Source organism: Aquarana catesbeiana, linkage group LG09 (assembly GCF_042186555.1).
Source record: "Aquarana catesbeiana isolate 2022-GZ linkage group LG09, ASM4218655v1, whole genome shotgun sequence".
In the NCBI taxonomy this organism is placed as follows: domain Eukaryota; kingdom Metazoa; phylum Chordata; class Amphibia; order Anura; family Ranidae; genus Aquarana; species Aquarana catesbeiana.
This window is the reverse complement of record NC_133332.1, coordinates 79191514-79216253: the sequence shown is the minus strand read 5'-3', so window position 1 is coordinate 79216253 and position 24740 is coordinate 79191514. Positions and strand designations below refer to the sequence as shown.

At 43.2% G+C, this 24740-nt stretch overlaps 1 protein-coding gene across 4 annotated transcripts in view; it reads left to right on the top strand.

The window, feature by feature from the left end:
• LOC141107830 (uncharacterized) overlaps nucleotides 1-24478 on the top strand; it is a 28801-nt gene extending 4323 nt beyond the window's left edge. For 3 of the 4 annotated variants that reach the window (XM_073598829.1, XM_073598828.1, XM_073598830.1), the window contains exons 2-9: nucleotides 2762-2903; nucleotides 6801-6995; nucleotides 10474-10582; nucleotides 12161-12259; nucleotides 14989-15087; nucleotides 16328-16426; nucleotides 21088-21273; nucleotides 22799-24478. In XM_073598829.1, coding sequence (XP_073454930.1) covers nucleotides 2826-2903; nucleotides 6801-6995; nucleotides 10474-10582; nucleotides 12161-12259; nucleotides 14989-15087; nucleotides 16328-16426; nucleotides 21088-21273; nucleotides 22799-23382 — 1449 coding nt within the window. In that variant the 5' untranslated portion in view covers nucleotides 2762-2825 and the 3' untranslated portion in view covers nucleotides 23383-24478. The remainder of the gene's footprint in view (nucleotides 1-2761; nucleotides 2904-6800; nucleotides 6996-10473; nucleotides 10583-12160; nucleotides 12260-14988; nucleotides 15088-16327; nucleotides 16427-21087; nucleotides 21274-22798) is intronic. The other variant, XM_073598831.1, reaches the window with a different exon arrangement.
• The last annotated feature ends 262 nt before the right edge of the window (nucleotides 24479-24740 follow it).

Genomic DNA, 24740 nt, shown 5'->3' with positions numbered 1-24740 from the left:
CTAGTATACAATGCATACTAGCACATTGTGCCATTTGCCTTATGGAGTTTATTTTATTTTTTTGTTTTTTATTTGAACATTGGTGGTTCACAATTTGCTTTAAGTCAGGGGTAGACAACCTTGGCCCTCCAGCTGTGGTGAAACTACAAATCCCATCATGCCTCTACCTGTAGGAGTCATGCCTGTGATTGTCAGGGTCTTGCAATGTCTCATGGGACTTGTAGTTTTAAAACAGCTGGAGGGCCGAGGTTGCCTACCCCTGCCTAAAGTGACCATAGACTGTACAATCTCCTTTACATCTACCAGAAAACATGTGGCATAAGAGCCTGTCTAATTTCATACAGATTCAATGGAATGCTCAGGTGTGTCCTCCTATTACATACATTAGTTTGGTAACTCAAAAGAAGATTGTACAATCAGATTGTACAGTGTATGGCCAGCTCTAGATCCCTGTCAAGTACTGACAGATTTTTTATTTTTTTTTGAGTTGCAAAGACAGAAGGTTTTATTTTATCTTAATGCATTCTGTGCATTAAAATAAAAAGTCTTCTGTGTGTAGCAGCCGCCCCAGCACCCCCTAATGCCTACCTGAGCCCCATCTCTATCCAGCGATGTCCACGAGTCCCTCAGCCATCCAGGACTCTCCTCCTGATTGTCTGAGACACAGCAGCGGGACCATTGGCTCTCGCTGCTGTCATTCAAAGTCAGTTAGCCAATCAGGAGAGAGAGAGAAGATGGGGCTGGATCAAGGCTCTGTGTCTGAATGGACCCAGGGAGCTGTGACTCGGCTCAGGTGTCCCCATAGCAAGCTGCTGACTGTGGGGGCACTCTGCAGGAGGGAGGGGCCAGGATCACAGAAGAGGGACCCGAGAAGAGGAGGATCTAGGCTGCTCTGTGCAAATCCACTGCAACAGAGCAGGTAAATATAACATGTTTGTTGTTATTTATTTTTTTTAAACGAGACTTTACAATCATTTAGAGTTTTTTGTCAAAATATTTTTACTTTGGTAAAATTAAAGTGATATCAGGCTGGGTTCACATTGGTGTGCTGTGCGACATTGTATGTGATTCACACCGCACTGCTGTACTAATCACATGCGATTTCTGTGCGATGCAAATTCAGCTATAGAGATTGTATGGCTGAATTTACATGGCATTCAGATCAAAGTCATACAGGACCCTCTTTTTGGTCCGCACCAGAATCGGATTGCATGAGTGTTCACACCCATGTGATCCGATTCCTGTCCGAATTGACAGTTCGCACTGCGATATGCAAACCGATGTGGGGGTGTCATTAACTTTCTATTGACACTCCCAGCGGTTTGCCTATGGCAGTGTGAACTGCCTGTGAGTCAGGTGCAATGCGGGAACCCACAGTGGATTCGCAGGGTTTCCCACATCGCACCAATGTGAATCCGAGCCTTAAAGTCATGTTTTGTTTTTTTTTTTTTTTTTTTCTATAAAAATAACAAACATATACTTAAACTTACCTTATACTTACCTGCCCTGTGTAGTGGTTTTGCACAGAGCAGCCTGGATCCTTCTCTTCTTGGGCCTCCCTCCTGCCGAGTGCCCCCACAGCAAGCAGCTTGCTATGGGGGCACCTGAGCCGCTGCCCTCTGTGTCCATTCAGACACAGAGCCACGGTTTGACCCTGTACCCTCTCTCTCCTCATTGGCTCACTGACTTTGATAGCAGTGAGAGCCAATGGTGCCCCGCTGCTGTCTCAGCCAATGAGGGAGAGTCATGGACAGCCGAGTTTTTTTGTTTGCTAGTTTAAATCAGCATTTTTTTGCTAGAAAATTACTTATAGCCCCAAAACATTATATTATTTTTTTTTTTTTTTTAGCAGAGACCCTAAGGAATAAAATGGCAGCAATTTTTTTATGTCACGACATCGCTTCCAGGTTATTAAATCCGAGACCCGAACAAAGCCGATCTGCTTTGTCTGGGTCTTCAGCCAGCCAGCTGGTCGCTCGGGCCTCCCGCTTGGATGGCAAACCCGGGCGGAGAGGCGGGAGGGGGGGCGATGTCCCCTCCCGCTGCTTATAATAACAGCCGAGCCGCTGCTTAGCCACATCGGTTGTTATTACAAGAAAGCCGACCATCCGCTCTAAAGAACGGTACCGGGGAGATAGCTGCAGGCATCACCCCAGTACAACCCTTTGAAGCACAATTGGTAACATCAGTAAGTTCACACTGCATGCAACCGGTGACATCATTGGCGCGCACGTGCTCTGAAGGGATGGCGTACCTGTGCCATCTCTTCAGAGCTCTGTGCCACGGTCTTTGACTCCCAGATGACCAGAGGACGCAAACCCGGAAGGAAGACCAGGTGAAGATGGAAGCGCCCGTCAGCGGTGACGGTGTGGAGGGCTTTGTTCTAAGGTAAGTATTTCATGATGTGCTAGTATGCGATGCATACTAGCACATTATGCCTTTACCTTGCAGTTTACTACTGCTTTATTACCCACAGGATGTTTTTCTGATTATTGACTTCGATAGTTGTATACTGTAATTGAAAAGAGAGGATGAAGTCTCACTGTATGTTGATGGAATATGTTATTATGTACAATGTTATAACATGCCTCTTGCTGCATTTAGATATACATGCATGTGTTGTATGCTCTGTATCTTTTGAACTGTTTTTAAATTAAAAAGGGTACAGAGACTATTTTGTGAGTGGATTTTGACGGAAAGACATTCTACTTCTACTTCTGCCTCCTTCCTTTTTAATTTTATTTATTCTTTTTTTATTTAGGGTGCTATGAAGCTTTTCAAAATATACCTTATCTATCCAGAGAGAGAACTTTCTGAGCTCTAATATGGTGAAGGAGAGAGAACAGTTGGCAGAAGCCATATTAAATCATGCCCTGGAGATCATCTGCTTGTTGACGGTGGAGGTAAGGAGGGTTGGCTGAAGGAGTAACATAGGGAACCAGCCCTCAGTGAGGAGAGAGAAAGGGGTGGACCGAGCCACGGCTGTGTGTGAGACTGGACATGCAGAACAGTGGCTCAGGAGCGAGCCTGCTTGGGTGCCCCCATTGCAAGCTGCTTGCTGTGGGGGCAGGAGGAAGGGGCTAGGAGCGTTGGCGGGGGGAGCCGATAAGAGGAGGATTGGGGCTGCTTTGTGCAAAACCACTACACAAGAGCAGGTGGGTGTGACGTGTTTTATTTTTATTTATTTATTTTTTTTTAACCTTGTCTTAATATCCCTTTAAATTTGTAGCACATTAGAATTCACACAATGTACCTTTGATTGTGACTTACTTCCCCAACAATATCAAGAGAAGAACTACAGGCTACAAAGAGGATGTGCCAGTCTATCAGTTTGGTATTTTTAAGTTACAAATGCCTTTAATATCACTTTAACCTGTCCCCGACCGGCTCACGCACATATACTGCAGCAGAATGGCTCTCCTAGGTGAAATCCCGTATATACACGGCTTTGCAGGAGAGCCACCAGAGGGCGTGCGTGCCGGCGGGCGCAATCGCCGCCGGCCTGCGCGATCGCATGTACGAGAGCCAGCATGAGGATTTGTGTGTGTAAACTTACAAATCCCTGTGCTGTCAGATGTGAGAAGACAGATCGTGTGTTCCTACAAATTAGGGACAGCAATCTGTCATCTCTCCTTGTTAGTCCCATCCCCACACAGTAAAGGAACACACAGTTAACCCCTTGATCGCCCCCTAGTGTTAACCGCTTCCCTGCCAGTGACATTTTATACAGTAATCAGTGCATTTGTATAGCACTGATCACTCTATAAATGTCAATGGTCCCAAAAATGTGTCAAAAGTCTCCAATCTGTCCGTCGCAATACCACTAAAAATTGCAGATCACGGCCATTACTAGTAATAAATAAAAATGCCAGAAATCTTTCCCCTATTTTGTAGACACTATAACTTTTGCGCAAACCAATCAATATATGCTTATTGCGATTTTTTTTTCATTTTTTTTTATTTTGTTTGGGTACAGCATTGCATGACCGCGCAATTGTCAGTTAAAGCAATGCAGTGTCAAATTGTAAAAAGTGCTCTGGTCAGGAAGAAGGTAAAATCTTCTGGCGCTGAAGGGGCTAAAGTGTCCTTTTTTTATTAAATAAATAAGTAAATAAAAAGGTGAACCAACACCATACACCCACCTCACCCCCCTGGTCCCTGCTGTTCTTATCTCACACTGTGGGAGATGAGCTGTTGTGCCCACACTGCCGAGGTAGTGGTGCAGGGATTTCAAATTCCTGCGCTCCTCTCCCTCTTCTTTCTTCAGGGCCTCTAGGAGGAATCAGAACGATGCTCTGTTTCGGCACTGACCAATCAGAATCGCTCTGATCCATCCCAGAAGTTCTGAAGAAAGAAGAGCTGGCATTTTAAATCGCTGAACTGCTGCACTAGCTGTGTGGGCACAACAACTCATCACCCACAGAGGTAAGTAGAGTTGGGGGGTAGAGAGGGTGTAGTTTGTTAGTTCACCTTTTCAGAAAAAAATTAAAAGATAAACTAACCCTTTAAAGTCTTCTCTGATCTGTGTTTTCCCAACGAAGCACTTTTGTGATTTAACTTAAAGAGAACCTAATTCTATCTGGAAAGTAGTTTGACATGGCAGCAAACACGCACTCAGTGTAGATCCGCCATCTGTTGTGGGAAAGGCTGTTCAGCAACTCGCACCATCCAGATGTAGCTATGTTAAATAAAGCTCACCGGGAGCCAGATAATTCTCCATAGTATAGTATTTATTGGATTTATATGTTAAAAGTCATTATAAAATAAATTGGGGTTGCACCGATACCGATACTAGTATTGGTATCGGTGCCGATACCAAGCATTTGCAGGAGTACTTGTATTCCTGCAAATGCTCCCGATGCTTTATCCGATATCTGGGAGTGAAGAGGCGCTCTCGGAAGTCAGTGGGCGGAGCAGAGTGGAGAGCGAGTCCTCATCAGGCTGACAGCAGTGGACGGTAAGCTGGCCAGAGCAGGAGTGCTGGGCTCAGCCGCATGTTCCGTCAGAATCGGCGACCCGGCCGTTGCATTCGGTAACACGGAAGTGACGTTCCATGTCTCCATCAGATGCTAAACACCGCAATGCCCATCTTGGTACACCCTGCGCTCAGCCGCAGTGAGCTTAACTATATGGGCTGGGTGTAACAAGATGTCTGCTGCTGCCTTCTGACTGTAGGCTTACTGCGGCTAAGTGCAGGGTGTACTAAGATGGGTGTCGTAGCATTTGTACTAGGCTACTACTAGCATTGCAAAAATCATTCCTTTCCAAGTTGTTTGAATTGTTATTGTCTCACTCTCATCTGATCATTTATTATGCCAGCAATTGCCCACCAGTGCGTTCCCATTAGTGCCACCTATCAGTGCCCATAAGTGATGCCTATCAGTGCCACATATCAGTGCCCATAAGCACCGCCTATCAGTACCAAATCAATGCCAGCCATCGGTGCCCAGTCAGTGCCACCTATCAGTGCCCATCAGTGAGGCATATTAGTGCAGCCCCATCAGCAAACATCAGTGAAGGAGAAAGATTTACTTGTGAAAATTGTGCTTTGAAAACTGTCACATGACATAAAAAAAAAATATATTGGTATCGGAGAGTACTTGGTCTTAAAAAAGTGGTATTGATACAACCCTAAAATAAATGATAAAAAAACATGACAGTGGGTGCCACTGCCGACCTAGGTATCGGACAGTGGCCTGACGTCAGCACTAGTGTCTCCTCACTGACGTGTTTCGTCCAATATACTTTTTTTTTTTTTTTAGTTAGTGCTCTCCCTTTTAAAGTTTAAAAGCACAATCTGTCTGCTTTTTTGATCCCATATCTCCATCGTATTTGGCATTGGAGTATTACATCTGAAGCCATGTTCGGCAGCGGTCCTGTTTGGATTTTCCAAGTAGGAGAATGGTTTTCACGACTTTCCTGTTTGGTTCAGGGATCATGATTATCAAGTGAGCTGCTGGTTTGCCCTTTGGTGGCGGGATCAAGCACACTTGTCAGTTTGATGTGGAATTCACCATTCACACTAATTGGTGACATCTGATTCATACTGGAGATTATCTTGGACTTTCCATCTATTAAATTTATTTTGTTGTGATATATGCGCTGCACTTTATTTGTATGTTTATTCTCTGAGAGGTATTGTGAAAATTACCTGTAGTGTTCAGCTTGCATATAATTTGGGTAATTGTGCCGACTGGTCTAATTTGAACCTGCCTTACTAAGAAAAAATATGCTCACCTAACACTTGACTGGGCCTGGGAGAACTTCCTTCCTTCCTTCCTTCCTTCCTTCCTTCCTTCCTGCCTTCCTTCCTTCCTTCCTTCCTTCCTTCCTTCCTTCCTCAGAAATAAACCTGCCAAGGGTTTTGGCCTTCCCGACTTGACTAAAGAAAAGTATTTATAATTCTGTGTTGCTTTTGGGAGGGTTCATCTCACTGTCTGGTAAAAGTTGTGGGCAGTATAGGAAATGAGGAGTCTCTAACAAAGGCCTGGATGGCAGGGATTCCAACCCTTACCCATTGTATTCAAACTAAGAAAATATTGGATTTGCATGTTAATGAATAAATTACTATTCATTGCATTTGAGATGGCAATGGGACATGCCAGAGGTCTGTCTGGTTATGGTAGAAGGTTACCTGGTAGGTGCACCTAGGTCTGTCCATGGTTGCACCTGACATTTGGTCACATCTCCTCAATATAGGTCCAGACTTCTGCTCTTTGGCCCAGGTCTTAGTGGAATATATTACTAAGTTGTCTGCTTAAGAACCAAAGTCATGTTTCTTTCTTGCTCTCTTTGTGCAGGATTTTATTGTTGTGAAGAGACCCGATGGGACCCGATGTACGTTCAGCATTCGTGCCACGGAGGTCAACAGAAATGTGTGTTTTTCCCCTTCAGGATGTCCAGAACTCTTGTTTACTCTCCTGGGAATGGAGGACAAGACTGAGAAGATGATTGCGGAGTTGGCCAGCAAAATTGTCCGGCTGTTGACTAGGGAGGTGGGAAAGAAATGCATAAGAGAAAATAAAACAAAAAAACTGGGTGAACAATCTGCCTAGTTCGCCCGCCTGAACCCCCTGCAGATGGTAGTTTACAAACTTGAGCTGTAAGTCTAAATTTACAGCAGTATTGTTATCGCCACAAAATGACAGATCCACGGCTAGCTTTAGTTTGTAAAGAAATCGGCTGAGGATCTGTCATCTATTGGGAAATAATTGGCCAACCCATTTGTTTACAGTCAGAAGCCAGCTAAGGATCTGTCATTTGCCACAGTATTAGCAGCAGGACAACATCATCGGGCGGAAGGTCGTTGTGGCGGAGGTTAATTGTGCTGGACTATGGATTTACATGGCAAACGTGGGTCAGACCACTGTCCTTTTCACCAACTTGTGACAAATGACTGTTCAACCTCGCACCACGCTGTCACTGATTCGTAACAATGAAACTCTCCACCTCACCCTGCACAAAGATTTTCCACCCTGCGGGACCACAGTCTAAGTGTCACCAGTGACCGCTTAAGGACCAGCCGCCGCAGTTATACTGGCTCGATCCCACAAATCGGCGTAGGTGTACACCGGCTCGTACACATCGATTTTGTGGGCACGCAGTGGGAGCCAATCAGCGGGTGGGGCCACTACTCATGTCAGAAATGACAGATCCCTGGCTGGCTTCTGTATGTAAACAAATGGGCCTGGGATCCTGGGTGATATTGCTTGCTTGGTGACATTACTCGGAACCCCTGGCTGGTTTGTTTACAAGCAGAAACCGCCAGTACTGCTACCAATGGTAAATGACAGATCCCCAGCCATTGTTTATAAGCAATGGAATTTTTAAACGCACACTTCATACTACTGTGCAACTTCACATGCAGGTTTAAGGTACCCCAAAGTATGTTGTTTTGTGTATTTTTAACCCCTTTCGCACCGACATAACACATATGTGCGGCCTTTTTTCAGTGGGGCCTCATATATGCGTATCTCCCTTTGTGCTGGGAGCGCTCCGCACAGAGACCGGGCTCTCGCCCTAACTATCGGGACCCAGGACTGTTGTTTCTGGGTCACCTGATCGCTGTGATAGCCTCTGATTGGCTATCACAATGATCAGTCACTGTGAGCTTGCCTCTGTGTTTATCTCCTCTTCTGAATGAAGAGGAAGATGCATTGTATCTTCCTCTCCTTGCAGGAGAGGAAAATGTAAACAAACCAAAGTGTGTAAAAAAAAAAATACAAATAAAATTAAAATAAAAATAAACAAAGAAAACAAGATCAAGGTTTGCCAGGGTTAGGCTCGATTCACACAGGGGCAACACCACTTCAGCGCGACTTTGCACGGCGACTTCAACGCGACTTCAGCGCGACTTTAGCAAATTACAACGCGACTTCAAGTCGCCTCCAGGACAGGCGACTTCTGCTGTGGCCAAGCACAGGACAATCAGCTCTCTGGGAGGGAGGGGTTTGCCTGGGCAAACGAAATTTTTTGCCTGCAAAGTCGCTTGACATTAGAGAGAGATCCGACTTGGAGGCGACTTCCATTGATTTCTATGGTACAGGTTGCCTACCAAGTCGGATCCAAGTAGTACAGGGAGTACGCTCTGAAGTCGGAGCGACTTCAGTAGTGTCTATTAAGACGCTCCCATTCACTGTCATGTGAATCTCTTTCTGGGGCGACTTGGGGCGACTTGAGGGGCGACAAGTCGGATCCCAAGTCGTCCCAGTGTGAACCGAGCCTTAGTGTTTAGGGCAGAAGAATTTATTTTAGGTTATGCTCCATGCACACAGGATGTTCAAAAAAGTATTTCTGGATGTCGGATTGCTGGCAGGATAACGCTGCTTTAAAAATGCGCTTTTTTTTTAAATTACACCCAGCTTACATTCAGCTCTGCATTGTAAAAAATGCTGATAAAAGCGTGTTTATGAGCGTTTTTCAGTGTTCAGCGTTTTTTGTGGTCAGGAGAACTGCTCTTGAACATGATTTTAGGTCGTTTAAGCAACAGCCTATAAACTTCAAAAAACGTCCATGTGTGCATGGACACATAGGATAGCATAGAGGGGAGTTTAAGGGAGTTTAAAAAAAAAAAACTCCCAAAAATGTCAGTTTATCAGCTTCAGTGTACATGAGGCCTTATTCTTTGATGGTAAATTATGATAATAGTAAGAAATATACAGGTAAATTAAAATAAAAAAAATCTATTTTGGGATGGTTTTTCTTTGATAAAAATTAAAATAAAAAGAAAATCTGAAGATATTCATTACCATTTACCACCAAAAGAAAGCCCAATTTGACCTGAAAAAAACGTGTAATCCACATGGATACACTAAGTAGTTGTGACGATATGTTTTACTAACACGTGTCAAAGTTGCGAAACTGTGCTTAGGGATTTAGATTTGTTTTACAATTATGGTGTGAAGTGGTTAATGTTGTCCTTTAAAGCGGGGTTTCACCCAAATTTTGAACATTATCTGTATGTATTCTCTTCCTTGCCTAGATGCTGACATGCCGTTTAAAAAAATTTAAATCGCCGTAATTACCTTTTATTTTTCTATTCTTCTTTGCACTTCCTGGTTCTCCTCCCGTGGGAGTAGGCGTGTTTCTAGCCTCTCCCAGACTCCTGGGAGCTAGTCTCAGGCTTCCCAGGATGCCACTGAGCATGTGCGGGAACGAGCGGTGAATGCTGGGAGCACAGCATTCACCACATCCAGGAAATAAATGCTTGTGGGCTTCAAATGCCCACAATGAAGATGGAAACCGCCTGCAGTGAATAATATAAGTTATTCTTTCCAACGAAATCTGACACAGGCGGACATATTACACACAATATGTGAGTATGTAATGCTGAGAAGAAAAGTTTGTGAATGAACTAAAAAAAAAAAACGATAGATAAGTGGACCCCCGCTTTAAGCCCATTAAAAAAAAAAAAAGATAAAACTCTCTCCCAGCTGAATGTTAATTTTAAAACATTCTTTTGCATTGTCACAGATTCCCCCATGGCAAGTTCTAGCTATCAAAAGGCCTTTTTTAATTAAAGCTTGCAAATTAGCCTTGAAAGGCCAAAAAATATATAAATGACTATAGAGTTCAGTGGTGCTCGCCACTATGTTTGGGGTTTGCAGACTTCCCTATGGGTTCGGTGAACCTCCCGCGAACTGACTTCTGCTCAATTCGCTCATCTCTTATAACTTTTACTGCTGCTCATTGCTGTCAAATGTGTAACACGTTTTTAATAGATCATTTCCAGTAGGTTGGAAGGTTGTAATGACTGTTGTAAGGAATGATTAGTGCGTAAACATTTCTGCTCATGTTGGCCAAGCATGTATGTTAATGCAGCTGTGGTGGCGACATAATCTCTGGGGAACAGTAGAGGGGATTCTGGAAGCTATTTAGGTTTACTCGTGTTATTTCATTTTGCTCCTTCTACTTGTTCTTCCAAAGGTGTTTTATCCTATATAAAATGCTATGGTGCTCCATCTTTTATTTCAGGTACCTGTAACGTGTGGGGATGTTGCTCTCCATTTTTCGAAGGATAAATGGGAACATATAGCAGGACCTTGGGAACAATATAAGAACAAACAGGACACCTGGACCATTGGTGAGAAAACTGATAAATCTAGCTTTTATAAATGTGATTATAGACTGTTATCTTTGCATTCTATTATTGAGCAAGTTGTATACATCCTGAAATGTTAAATGCGCATACCAGAACCCAGCAGCTATTGGTAAATTTCAAACGTAAAAATAGATACCAATAAAATTACATTAATTGAGACATCAGCCTACCAATGCCCATCAGATGCAGCCTACCAGTGCCCATCGGGTTCAGCCTACCAGTGCCCATCGGGTTCAGCCTACCAGTGCCCATCGGGTTCAGCCTACCAGTGCCCATCGGGTTCAGCCTACCAGTGCCCATCGGGTTCAGCCTACCAGTGCCCGGTAATGTGATGTCATGCTGTGTGTCAGAGCTGGATCTGAATCGCCCTGCAGCCGCTGTAACGATGTCCCACCTCCTATTGCACAATGATTCCTAGCATTGAATCAGTGTGCCGTCTATCACAAGAGGCGGTCTAGGAGGCGGGACATTGTTACAGCGGCTGCACAGTGATTCATATCTGACACACAGCATGAGATCACACTACCGGGCACTGGGGAGGCTGCACATGACAATGGTGAGAAGAGCAGAAGGGAGGGGAAACTGACAGGGGCGCACCGGGATGATAGTGGGACCCTCACTCAAGTATAAGCCAAGGGGGGCCTTTTTAGCATAAAAAATGTGCTGAAAAACTCGGCTTATACACGAGTATATATGGTATCTTTTTGTCTTGATTTCTTCCTGAAAAAGAGCAGTGTGTTTCCTATGCCCAGATGCTTCAGTTCTGTTTGTGTTTGGGGAAATACGCTGTACATGCATTGATAGACTCCAAGAAGCGATTGTTGTTTATGCGAGTACGGCTGTGTACAGCCAATTACTTGAATTAGTGGCCGCTGAATAGATTTAGGTGCTGCAGAATATATAAACTTCTGCAGCTTATGAATGTTTGCATGCAGAGAGACTTCTCTTCCTCTTACAGTGGAGAAAGGTTCCCACGAGGAGAAAGAGGAACTTAATGAATGAAAGATCATTAAAGTGATTGTAAAGTCTTGGTTTTTTTTTTTTTGTTATACTTACCGGCTCTGTTTCAGTGGATTTGCACAGAGCAGCCTGGATCCTCCTCTTCTCGGGTCCCTCGTCTGTGCTCCTGGCCCCTCCCTCTCATTGAGTTCCCCCGTAGCATGCAGCTTGCTCTGGGGGCACCTGAGCCAAGTAACGGCTCCCTGTGTCCATTCAGACATAGAGCTGTGGCCCGGCCTCTCCCTCCTGATTGGCTAGCTGACTTTGACAGCAGCGGAAGCCAGTGGCACCGCTGTAATGTCTCAGGCTATCAGGAAGGAGAGTCTCGGACTGCTGAGACACTCGTGAACATCGCTATATAGAGATGGGGCTCAGGTAAATATTAGTGGGCTGCTGCACACAGGTTTTTTTATCCTAATGCATAGAATGCGTTAAGATAAAAAAAAAAAAAACCTTCTGAGTTTACAACTCCCTTAATTCCTGAGTAAAAGAAGTAGCAGAATAAGGTAGGAGGCTGGTAATAAAGTGAATAATGCAGAGTTTTCTTTTACTCTATTTTAGAACAGCCAACAGCCCCAGTGCAGCTCAGTACAGAAAACAATTACCCCATCAAATTCTGCTTTAAGAGGGAGCTGGAAGAAGAACCTCATCATTCTGCTGGTAAGCATTTAATCTAAAGGTCATAAAGAATAGAGATCAGTAGTATGCATAGCTTTGTACTTGTTGATGTGTTGGATTGCCTTGAGGCAGATGGGTCCTGGTATCAATTGCCATCTTGTATGTTCTTCCCATGTTTTATGGATTGGCTCTGCTGCTTTCATTTCCACCCGCAACCCAAAAATATTCTGTTAGTCTAAAGCTGAAATGTAACCACTTGAAGACCAGGTCTATTCTGACATATTTTATTTACCTGTAAAAATCAGTATGGCCCTAGGGAATAAAATGGTATTCGTTGCAATTTGTTATGTCACATGGTATTTGTACAGCACCATTTTTTTTTAACTCGGTTGTTTTGGAAAAAATACACAGTAATGAATTTTAATGCAAAAAAACAAAATGTATAACTCAATTTTTTTGGTAAGCATTAAAAGATGATCCGCCAAGTAAATGGATACCTAACATGTTACACTTTAAAGTTGTTTACAGGTTACCAGTTTAGAGTTACAGTGGAGGACCAGCACTAGAATTATTTATATTATCTATAACATTTGCAGTGATACATCACATGTGTGATGGGAACACAGTTTTTATGTGTATGCAACCTATGTATGCATTCGTCTCTTCGCGTGAACACAGGGGCGGGGAACAGAGGCACTTTAATGTTTTTCTATTAGTATTTAGTTTATTAAAAAAAAATATGTATTTTTACACTGTCCCTTTCAACCACTTGCCTACTGGGCACTTTCACCCCCTTTTTGCCCAGGCCAATTTTCAGCTTTCAGTGCTGTTGCACTTTGACAATTGCGCAGTCATGCAACACTGTACCCAAATGAAATTTTTTAATTTTTTTCACACAAATCGAGTTTTCTTTTCGTGATATTTGATCACCGCTGGGTTTTTATTTTTTGGTAAACAAAAAAAGACCGACAAAGAACAACAATTTTTTTTTTTTTTTTTTTTTTTTTTTTTTTATAGTTTGTTATAAAAATTTGCAAACAGGTAAATTTTCTCCTTCGCTGAAGTGTGCTGATGAGGCTGCACTGAAGTGCACTAATAGGGGGCGCTGATGAGACTGCACTGATGGGCGCTTATAGGGTACACTGATAGGTGGCACTGTTGGGACTGCACTGATAATCAGTGTCCTGATTATGGCTGCTGATATCCCCTATAACACAATCCGGTTATTGGCTCTCTTTTTCTCTCTTCCTGTCAGCGCAGAGAAAGAAAAGCCGATAACCGGCTTGTGTGGACATCTGTGAGCAGTTGTCATTGGCTGACAGCTGATCACGTAGTAAAGGGCCGCTGTGATTGGCCCTTTACCGCAATCTGCGATCAGCTGAGTCTAAAGGACTTGGCGATCACAGAGCGCGCCGCAGAGGGCACGGGGGAAGCCTGATCATGGATGAACGTCCATGTACGCCCTCCCGGCAAAGTAAGCCCTTGCTGTAGCCGTCATTCGGCTACAGCGGGGTGCAGGAAGGGGTTAATTTTTTATTTTTGTTACCACTTTTAATCCGATCACAAGAAATGTGAGCATCCCTTGTGATTGAAATAAAGCATGACAGGTCCTCTTTACGGGGACATCTGGGGTCTATAAGACCCAAGATCTCTCCTCTACCCTTTGAAAGCATGAGATAAAAAAAAAAAAATTAATCTAATGCCTTCCAGGAAAAAAAATGTTTCTGTTTACACCTGCCCTCACCAGAAGTGATGAAAATGCTCATCACTATCAGTCTCCTAGACCATAGAGGTGTTCGGGGCAACCCGGTCTCCAGTCACCTCTATTGTAAACCGGCACAACAGCTGGATCGGATGCACTGGACGTGGGGGGGGGGGACCCACCAGGAACTGGCGGCCCTCCAGCTGTTGCAGAACTACAAATCCCACGAGGCATTGCAAAGCTTACAGTTACAGATGGGACTTGTAGTTCCGCAACAGCTGGAGGGCCCCCCAGTTTGACACCTCTGCGTGCTAGGATTGGTTTTACTTGTTAGAGAATTGGCAGCTGCAAATTTTGCTTCTGCAGCCATAACCCCGGTATAAACACTTGCAGTCAATCACGTACATGAATGTGATTTCGCAGAAAGTAGGTAATCTGCTTATATTTTGCTTTCCCTAGATTCAGAGTATGTATTTTCAGGAGAGGAGCCTGTACAATTGTACATGACTGAGTGTGAAACTGCAGTTCAGCTGTAAATATAACTTTGAAAGAATTTAGTTAGATCTGTTTAATAAGTACAGAAAATTATCTGTTGATCCTGCCAGAAATCTTATGAGCTGATTACTTCCTTTGCTGAGTGATACATTAGCATTGTTCCCAGTTCTCTTTTACCTAAAGTGCACCTCCCCTCTGTGTTATGTGGAAAGGAGAGGGGGAGGTCAATAGCTGCAAACCCATTCCATTGATTTATTTTTTTATTTATCTGGGAAAGTGATGGAGAATGTTTATGGAAAATACTTTTTTTTTTTTTTTTTTTTAAACACTTTTTTGGTTTTTCCAACAAGAACAGGACAATGTAGCAGACAAAATTAATATGTTCAGGTCCTGAAGTGTGTAGTAGGACCAAGACCTGGTAAACCTCTGTTCCGCACACAGTCGGAGTACTGGAGAAGTTCAACAAATGTCAATACAGAGAATGTGTATCTATATACAGTATAGGGTGGAGTAACAGAGGAGCTAAAGTGAAAATACAGTTTTTAATGTGAAGTTTTCTATTAATCTATTTCAGACCAACCAACATCCCCAGTGCAGCAAAGTACAGAATCAAGTTACCCCATCAATCTCTGCATTAAGAAGGAGCTGAAAGAAGAATCTCGATATGTCACTGGTAAGTATTTAATATGAAGATTACAAAGAATAGAGATCAGTATTATACATGGCTTTGTATTCGGTGATGTGTTGGATTGCCTTGAAGTGCAGGATCCTGGTTTTAAATCCCTCCAAGCACATTGCTTACACCCATCTTGTATATTTTTATATGCGTATTTGCTCTCTTGCTTCATTTCATCCTGCAAACCAAAAATTTACTGTTCATTTAAATCTAAAGTTTAATCTGCTTGTATTTTTCCTTTCATTTTTTTTTTGGTTTAAAAAATATAATTTATTTTATATAAAATACATAAAAAAAACGAAATATTTAAAATCTTACAACTTAATTAACATGCTAATGAATGTTCTAATAAAACCTTTCAATTTTCACCACATACTTTTATTTTCTCTGTGATGTCATGACTTGGTCTGTTCTTCTCTATGTAAGTCAGGCAGATCATGGCTGGTAGGAGGAGCCAGCAATATGCTGACTTAGCTTCCTAAAAACATCACAACACCCTTCCTTAGTACTCCTCTCGGGAGTGTTCAGCTCTGGTGCAATCAGTGGGCTGGCTCCTAAAGGAATCAATGCAAATATCAAGATACCTTGATAGGCGGGTGTCAGTCTGGAGGAGTGAGTGTTTCTAGGCAGACTGTATTAGCATGTAGATGGCCACATGTGATGATGAGCCTCCACGATGGAAAGAACTGAAATCCAATGAATGAAAGGGGTGGGTCAGAGACTAAAGCTGGGGAGGAAAGGGCTAGGATGTTGAATACCCTTGAGCCAGGAAATGAGGCACGCTTGATCTGATTTGCTGCAACTTCTATTTCACATTGAGACATGCTCACAGTGTGCAGAGAAATTGGATGCAATTTCAGTACAGGAGAGAAACCTTATACTGGTAAACTGAGGAGTTCAGGGTGTCTATGGACGTCCTCCCGTGAGCGCGGTGCCCGTGAGGAGTGAAGCAGAGAGCCGATAACTGGCTTGTGTTCAAGGGGCATCGGCACTGATTCTCAGTGTCCTCATTATCAGTGCAGTCCCAACAGTGCCCCTCCAGTGCTGCCAATCGGTGCCCCCTCATCAGTGTCCCCTATCGGTGCTGCCATCAATGCAGCCTCATCGGCAAAGGAGACCAATTACCTGTGTGCAAAATTTTTATAACAAACTATGAAAAAAATGTTTTGGGGAAAGTGAGGGAGGATGTTAATGGAAAATACAGTTAAATGTGCAGTTTTCTTTTAATCCATTTCAGACCAACCTATAGCCCCAGTGCAGGAAAATACAGAACAAAGTTATCCCACCAAATTCTGCATTAAGGAGGAGCTGGAAGAAGAACCTCATTATGTCACTGGTAAGTATTTTTAATATGATGGTTACAAGGAGTAGAGATCAGTAGTATACATGGCTTTGTACTCGCTGATTTGTTGGATCGCCTTGAAGCACGGGGTCCTGGTTTTAATTTTCACCAAGCACACTACTTACACCCATTTGTATGTTCTTGCCATGTTTTTATTTGCTTGCTCTGCTTCTTCATTTTCATCATGTAGCCAAAAATAAGCTGCTGTTTTAAAGCACATACTTTTGCACTTCCGACCTATGCAGCCTGTGTTGTTTACACCTGACCTTCGTGCTCTCCTGTACTTCCGACCAATGCAATTTGTGTTACTTACTCCTGACCTCCGCAGTCTCCGGTACTTCTGACCAATGCAGCCTGTGTTACTTCTGACCTCTGCAGTCTCCGGTACTTCTGACCAATGCAGCCTGTGTTACTTACTCCTGACCTCCGCAGTCTCCGGTACTTCTGACCAATGCAGCCTGTGTTACTTCTGACCTCCGCAGTCTCCGGTACTTCTGACCAATGCAGCCTGTGTTACTTACTCCTTGACCTCCGCAGTCTCCGGTACTTCTGATCAGCGCAGCCTGTGTTACTTACTCCTGACCTCCGCAGTCTCCGGTACTTCTGACCAATGCAGCCTGTGTTACTTACTCCTGACCTCCGCAGTCTCCGGTACTTCTGATCAGCGCAGCCTGTGTTACTTACTCCTGACCTCCGCAGTCTCCGGTACTTCTGACCAGCGCAGCCTGTGTTACTTACTCCTGACCTCCGCAGTCTCCGGTACTTCTGACCAATGCAGCCTGTGTTAAATACTCCTGACCTCCACAACCTGTTTGTTTTGCTTACTTCTGACCACCAATTCTGCCTGTGCTACTTACTCCTGCTTCCCCTGTACTGTGGGTTACTTACTCATGACCTGTGCATTCTAAAATACTTACTGCTTACCAATGCAATCTGCATTACTTCTGATCCATACACTTTGCGTTTTTTTTACTCTGGAACATTGTGTTACATACTACTGACCTGTGTGTGTAGGTGAGCTGTACAGGGCCCCATGTTTTCTAATAAGGGGCCTGCTGTCACAGAGACAGAAAGTGATGGTGAATTCAAACTTTGATTGCTTCTAGCACAGAGGGTGAGGGGGGAAATCTTCTAGTAGGGGCCCCTGTTCTAGTCCATAGTCTATGTGGGGATTTCCCAATTGTTAAAGAAATTTTCCCTTTTCTGTTTTGTGTCCTAGACAAGAACCAACGAGACAGCCAAAAAGGAAAACTGTGTCATGGTTTATACCAATTCCCCAATCTATTGTCTTCAGAATAGCTCTAAACTCAGTCTGCAAAATTGTTTTCATCATACAGAACACTGGTCTCCAAACTGCGGCCTTTAGCTTGTATCTATGTGCCTCGTGGGGCATGAGTTCTCCCACTAATATGAGGCACTATTCCACCCATTGAAAGCAAAGATGGGACATAAAGCCTTCCACTGACACCAATGATGGGGCAGTTTTCTTCCCGCTGATGCAACATGGGTCACTTTTCCTTCCACTTATACCAATGAGGGGTCCTTGTTTACTCCAACTGACACTGGGGCATTTTCTTCTTCCACTGGCCACAGCCCAGCCCCCCTAAAGTCTGAAAGACTTTAAATCCTCAAAAAAATTGTGCGCTGTCCCTTCTAAATATTAAATCTTTCGCTATAATCAATACATGAAGTGCAAACAAAAACAATGTGCAAAATAACAGTGATATGGACCTTAAATGTCCCACATGCAGGGTTCTGGGCAGTGATATGCAAACAATATATCCAAAAGTACAATAACAATGTGCAGTATGCTCTCAAAGTGCAGAAGTGCTCCTTTAATGAAGATGGCCGTTTGGCAAACGATGTGGATCCCTAATTACAGGGATCATAAAGACATGATATCTATCCACCGGTTGGTAATACCCATATCAGAACCACATCTTGGAAAATTGCTCCATAAAGGATTGGATCATACAGGATCTGTTCTCATAACATCCTTGAATCGCTCACCAGTAGAATCGCATATGGGAAGGAAACAGGGAGAGACTCAAAGCGCAATACAACAGGAAATAGTTTATTAAAAATGGTTAAATCCGCTTACATTTACGTGAATATCGGCTTCACCATTAAAAACACTCCGGTTGCAATATCTCCTAACCCGCTGGCATGCGGTGACGTCACACACGCTCTCCGCCCGACGCGTTTCCCCAAAACCGACATCCTCTGGGATTGAAGAGTGACCCTCCTGAATCTCTCCCTGCTTGTTTCTCATATGTGAATTTATTGGTGAGCGATTCAAGGATGTTATGAGAACAGATCCTGTATGATCCAATCCTTTATAGAGCAATTTTTCAAGATGTGGTTCTGATATGGGTATTACCAACCAGTGCATGGATATTATGTCTTTATGGTCCCTGTAATTCGGGATCCACATAATTTGGTAAGCAACCATTTTCTCTAAGGGAGCACCTTTAGCACTTTGAAAGCATACTGCATATCGAGCACTTTTCGCATATTTGGACTATTATTTGATTTAATTTACTATTTATTATTGTACTTTTGGATATATTGTTTGCATATCACTGCCCAGAACCCTGCATGTGGGACACTCCATATCACTGTTAATTTGCACATTTGTTTTTGTTTGCGCTTCATGTATTGATTATAGTGAAAGATTTAATATTTAAGGGGACAGCGCACAATTTTTTTGAGGACTTTCTATTTTGCCCAGTGTCTGGAATATATAGGCTGCAGCATTTCCATTAGGTTTATTTAAATAATTTATTGGGTTGCACCGAGCACAAGAGTTTCTTTTATCTTTCTGCTCTGAAAGACTTTAAACTGCCTCTTTTTGTTAAAGAGGAATTAAAGTCTTCCCTTTTAATTGTACCTACAGGTAAGCCTAGAATAAGGCTTACCTGTACGTACTGTAAATATCTCCTAAACTTGCACCATTTAGGACAGTGATGGCGAACCTTGGCACCCCAGATGTTTTGGAACTACATATCCCATGATGCTCACGCACTCTGCAGTGTAGTTGAGCATCATGGGAAATGTAGTGCCAAGGTTCGCCATCACTGATTTAGGAGATATTTACTATATACGCTGCCGCCAATGTCATCAGCGCGTATGAACTGAAAGCAGAGTTCCAACGTCTAATCAATTTTTTTTTTCCTAAATTCCGAAGTTATTATAATGTAAGTGTGCAACTCACTTGTTTTTTCCAAATTACCCTGTGATGTCCGGTTTCATATATAAAAATAACTTGTATAATCTGTTCCTGGAAGTTGTCATCTTGCCTGTGGGCATGTGAAGCCTACAGGCAGACATTTCTGGGATACGGTGCATACTGAGCTACCAGCATGCACCGCCCGTTCCCACGCATGCGCATTATGTACACGTCGCAGCGCCGTAAGCTTCTGACGTTGCGATGACAACAGGCGTCGTCGTCGGAAGTGCCCGCCCTGTTGTGATGACAACGTAGATAAACAAAAGCACACAGATAATATCTCATGGAGGTTTTAGAAACTCCTCCAAGACGTCCTGGCGTCATTGTGTCACTTCTGGTTTCGGAAGATCGCTAGCCATACTGACTCCTGGGAAGATTGATTCATAGCTCCCAGGAGACAGTGCGCCGCTCCAGGAGACAATGCGCCGCCGGATATGACCTCGATACCTGCGGGTGGCTCACACAGGAAACGCCACATAAATAAAGCCTAAAAAGGTAACCCTTAGGTAAAAAAAATAATTTATTGCCATTTGACAATGCATGTTACGCCTGCTTGGTAATAAGGTGATTTTCGAAAATTGTGTGGAACTCCTCTTGAAGGAACGGCCCGCTTGTGCTGTTTCTTCAGGGCCCGTGCCGTGACCGGCGGCTCCCATGCGCATGCGTGGGAGTAACGTCATCACGGCTCCGGCCAATCACAGCGCCGGAGCCTGTAAACCCAGAAGATGTTGGCCCTGTCAGCGGTGGGCCAGCACTCATTCACGGCATTCTAAGGTATTTCATAATGAGCTAGTATGCGATGCATACTAGCTCATTATGCCTTTTGCCTTGCAGGTTTTTTGGATTTTTTTTTTTTGGAGGTTTACAATCTCTTTAAGAATAATTGGGGAGCTGAGCCCCCGCACATATGCCTCCATGGAAAAGGGCTTTCTGTGCTCAGAGCACAATGACTAACCTGTCACAGGCAGCTCCTGGCCACATGACTGCTGTGACAATCCTACTTTGCTTGCTGCTGAGTCACTAACCTGTAACAAGCATAGACATATCTGGTATCAGGACACCTGATATATTCATGTTTATTCTGAGTTTGGGATTAACAATGTAGGGAAGCCAGGATAATGATGGCAGCCTTGAAGTGAAGCAATTTCAGATGCAAGACAGCAATGGCGGCCTCCATATTTACATCTTCGAAGAAAACCTGTCCTATATCTAAACATTTCAAAACGCTATATAGATCCAATGATATAGGCAGGTCCAATTTTATACAAATCCTAATGTACTGCATGTCCAGCCATTATTTTTGTTAGATGTAGGTGTCTCCTTTACGGAGACCCTAACTATTCTGTCTGATAAGATCTGTACAGTTACTATGGTAAAGGTGAACTATTTCCACGTAATCTGAGTGGGCTACATCCTCTCTTTTCAGATGGGACATCAGACCTTCCTTCCTCATCAGAGTATATTTCAAGAAACCTAGAAAGAAAACCTCTATCTACTGTAAATATTCACCTACCTTTTATGGAAGCCCAAAGTGCATCTGGATTTGAATTTGAAATTAAGCTTGAACCCAGTGGAGAGTCCTCAGATGACACTGAGGACAGTGCGGATGCAGGTAAGCAGTTAAGTTATGTGGACATCTTTACATCTTTCACTTGTGACTTTGAGTGAGGAAAAGGCTCCTCACAGAGCAGATTATTCATGGAGAACAGCCTTGGTCTATGCTGTAGTCCACTGCTTCACCCAGAAACCCGAGGACATACTGTGAGTGCAGGGTGTCGTAGACGCCCTATTACCACAGAGCCCTATATTTACTATGTAATGATGCCGAGCATGGGACTGATGTAATCATTTCAGCACTGCTCTCTGAATCACTGAAGACCACCCAGCCTGGAACAGAGGTTTAGAGGATCATACGATATTGCACTACTGATCCATTACCACACCCAGAAGACTGAGATCATAACTTGAGTGGAGGGAATTATGTACCCCCTGTCACCACAGCACCCTACATTTAATGGAACAGAAGTACATGGCTGATATAATCATTTCAGCACTGCTCTCTGAATAACTGAAGATCACCCAGTCCAATGTAGAGGTGAAGGAGACCCTACAGCATCAGATGACCAATCCGATTCTTATCTTTTCCAAGATATGACCTTATCTTGGAAAAGATAAGAAAAAAAAATCAGCATAACCTATAGCAGGGGGCCTCCAGGGGAGAGAGAATGGACTTAAGGATGGGGAAGAGGGAACCAGGAGCCCAGAGTTAGGCTTTGCAGTGCATCTCTCTTTGCTTATTCATGGAGATGTGACAAGTTCTCTTAAAAACCTATCCCAACCACTGATGTGTGCTGTCCTTGCACTCCTCCACTGTCCTATTTGCCTTTTGTAAAACCCCTGTATGACAATAGAAGGAATATTGGTTCATGAGCTGCTCTATAGGGGACACTAAAGAATTGCTTGCATTCTAGCTAATCACATGTGTCCTTCCAGTATGGAGGAACAAGTAGAAAATAAGTGTTGTAACATGGGGAACCCATAGCCCTGTGTAAGGTACTACTTCAACAACTCATATAGCCTACTTTCACTCTTAGTGGTTAAAGGGTTGTGGGAGAGCAACACTTAGGTAAATGTATGCATCTATGGAGGCACACCTCAAAGTGAACCTGTTACCTAGAAAACCTTGAAGTGCCTCTATGACTAAGTCCCTGTGGGCGGGGTGAAATGCGTAAGAGCAGGGCCTGATTCAAAATACTGTAATAATTCCAAAGAGAGATTTAGTGGAGCAGCTCTGGATGAGGTCTCTTAACACTTCACATGGGTCAGGTTGGAAGAGCGGTGTCCCAGATGCTTAATAGATACCTCTGAAAGTGAACCTGTTGCTTTGCGTTGTGTGGACAAGGCACAGGTTCAATGTAAAGCCTTGTAAGAGGAGGCAGGAAATAGTCCATTGAAGTCTCAGAAAGATTTAGGAAGTTGGCTGGTACATTAATCTGCAACTGCCCACATAAAACAGAAATATGTGTTTTCTGTGGGCTTTTAACAATTTTAACTCCCACCGCCCATTTTAAATGGACCTCTAAAGCCTGCATGTAGTGCACATTACTTTGACCCTCAAGTGTCCTTCTTTTCTCTAGCGGATTACAGAGACGAGGACTATTTACCGCAAGAATCCAACCATAAAATGATCACAACGTGCAATTCAAGTTCAACAAAGACGTCTCCTTCCTGTGAGGTGTGTGGAAAAGTATTGGGCAGCAAGTCGACTCTTGAGAAACACCTACAGATACATACTGGACAGCGTCCATATCCATGCAGTGAGTGTGAGAAAAGTTTTTCGTGTAGGAACCACTTAAAAACTCACCAGAGAACTCATACTGGAGAGCGACCCTTTGCCTGTAACCAGTGTGACCGGAGGTTCATCAAACACCAGCACCTCGTCCTCCATCAGGTAGTCCACACTGGTGAAAAGCCATACTCCTGTCCAGTGTGTGGGAAAGGCTTCACTCGGCAATCCAGCGTGGTCAAGCACTCCAGCATGCACGCAGAAAAGAAACCATTTGTGTGCAATGTGTGCGGCAAGAATTACTGCCAGTACGCCAGCCTGGTTGTCCACCAGCGGATGCACTCAGGGGAGAAACCATTTGTCTGCAAGTACTGTGAGAAAGCCTTCGCATGCAAAGCCACCATGTTGAAGCACGAAAAGTCTCATACTGAGTAAAAGCCCTTCCCATGTCCTCAGTGTAATGTGCTAAGTGTTTAACTGACAATTCCACCCTGTCTAAGCACGCGCGTTAGGCCATTCCAAGGAGCCTAAATTGGTAGCAGATTTGATACCTAGCTAGGAATACCAAGTCCCAATCTGCCCAAAACTAATATTAGAGTTCATAGTGGATGGAAAGGCAGCAGCAACATAACTGCAGTATCCTCCCAAACCTTCCTATCATGGCCAAATACCAGGCCGCTCTGACACTTCTGGGTAGAGCTGGAGATGGTCGCTAAGCTCCTGCCTTATGTTTCTATTGGCCAATCACTGTGATTATTAGTCATGCTGTTCAGACTGCATGGTGTAGAAAAGGGTCCACTAGCTTCAGAAGCATTGCCTCTCGTAACAGCTTAGAGGGCTGCAGAAAGGGTGTGTAGTTCATACAGGCAGCAGATTGTACCTTTTCCCTTCAGTGACTGTCTTTTCAAAGTAAAATTGAAGGCACAACTTTTTTTTTTTTTTTTATGTTTGGATTTCCATTTTTTGAGTGCTGTTTTGGTGATTTCCCTTCACTTCCTGCCCCATAGCCAAAACAGGAAGTCAAAGGAAATCTCTTCGAAGTGAAAGGATTGTCACCAGAACTAGTGTCCCTATTGGAAGATTTTCATTTATTTATTGTTCTTGTGGAGAAGATACAAATTTGGGGATTCTGTATTACTCTTGGTGATGGTGGTAAACAGAGTTAATTTCCCGGAATGAAAAAAAAGATGTCAGGTTAATATTGCTATGTGTTCTGTTCCGTCTTCACTGTAAAGAAAACAAAAAATATTTTTTTTTTCTTTCCTTTTTAGTTCTAGTTTAACCTGCATACCCCTACGGACCAGAGCAATTTTTCATATCCACCATGAGCTTATTTAGTTGGCGATAACCAACTTTGTCATTACTAAAGATAAAGTAATACAAACCATGATTTTTTTTATTTTTTTTGACGAAAACCAGGCTTTCTTTTGTCAATGTTAATTTCTATGGAATCTATAGACAAAAATACTTTTTTTTTCTGTTAAGTGTTGGTTTAAAAAGAAATACTGTAAATAAAAAAATATAAATTTTATTCTATGTGTCCTGTTATAAATTACACTAAAATTATGTTTTTGGTACAAAGCATGGCGAGTTTTTGCAAATGGTGTAAAAAATAAATAAATAAAAATTTTAAAATTGGTGATGCACCTAAAGCACTAATAACAAAAAAACAGCAAGCGGCGCTATTTTGTAATCCTTATACCAACGCTTTAGGCTGATCAATATATAGTCAAGAAATATGCTACTTCTATGTACAATTATAAACCTTAACGTGCTAAGTTCAAAAAACAGTA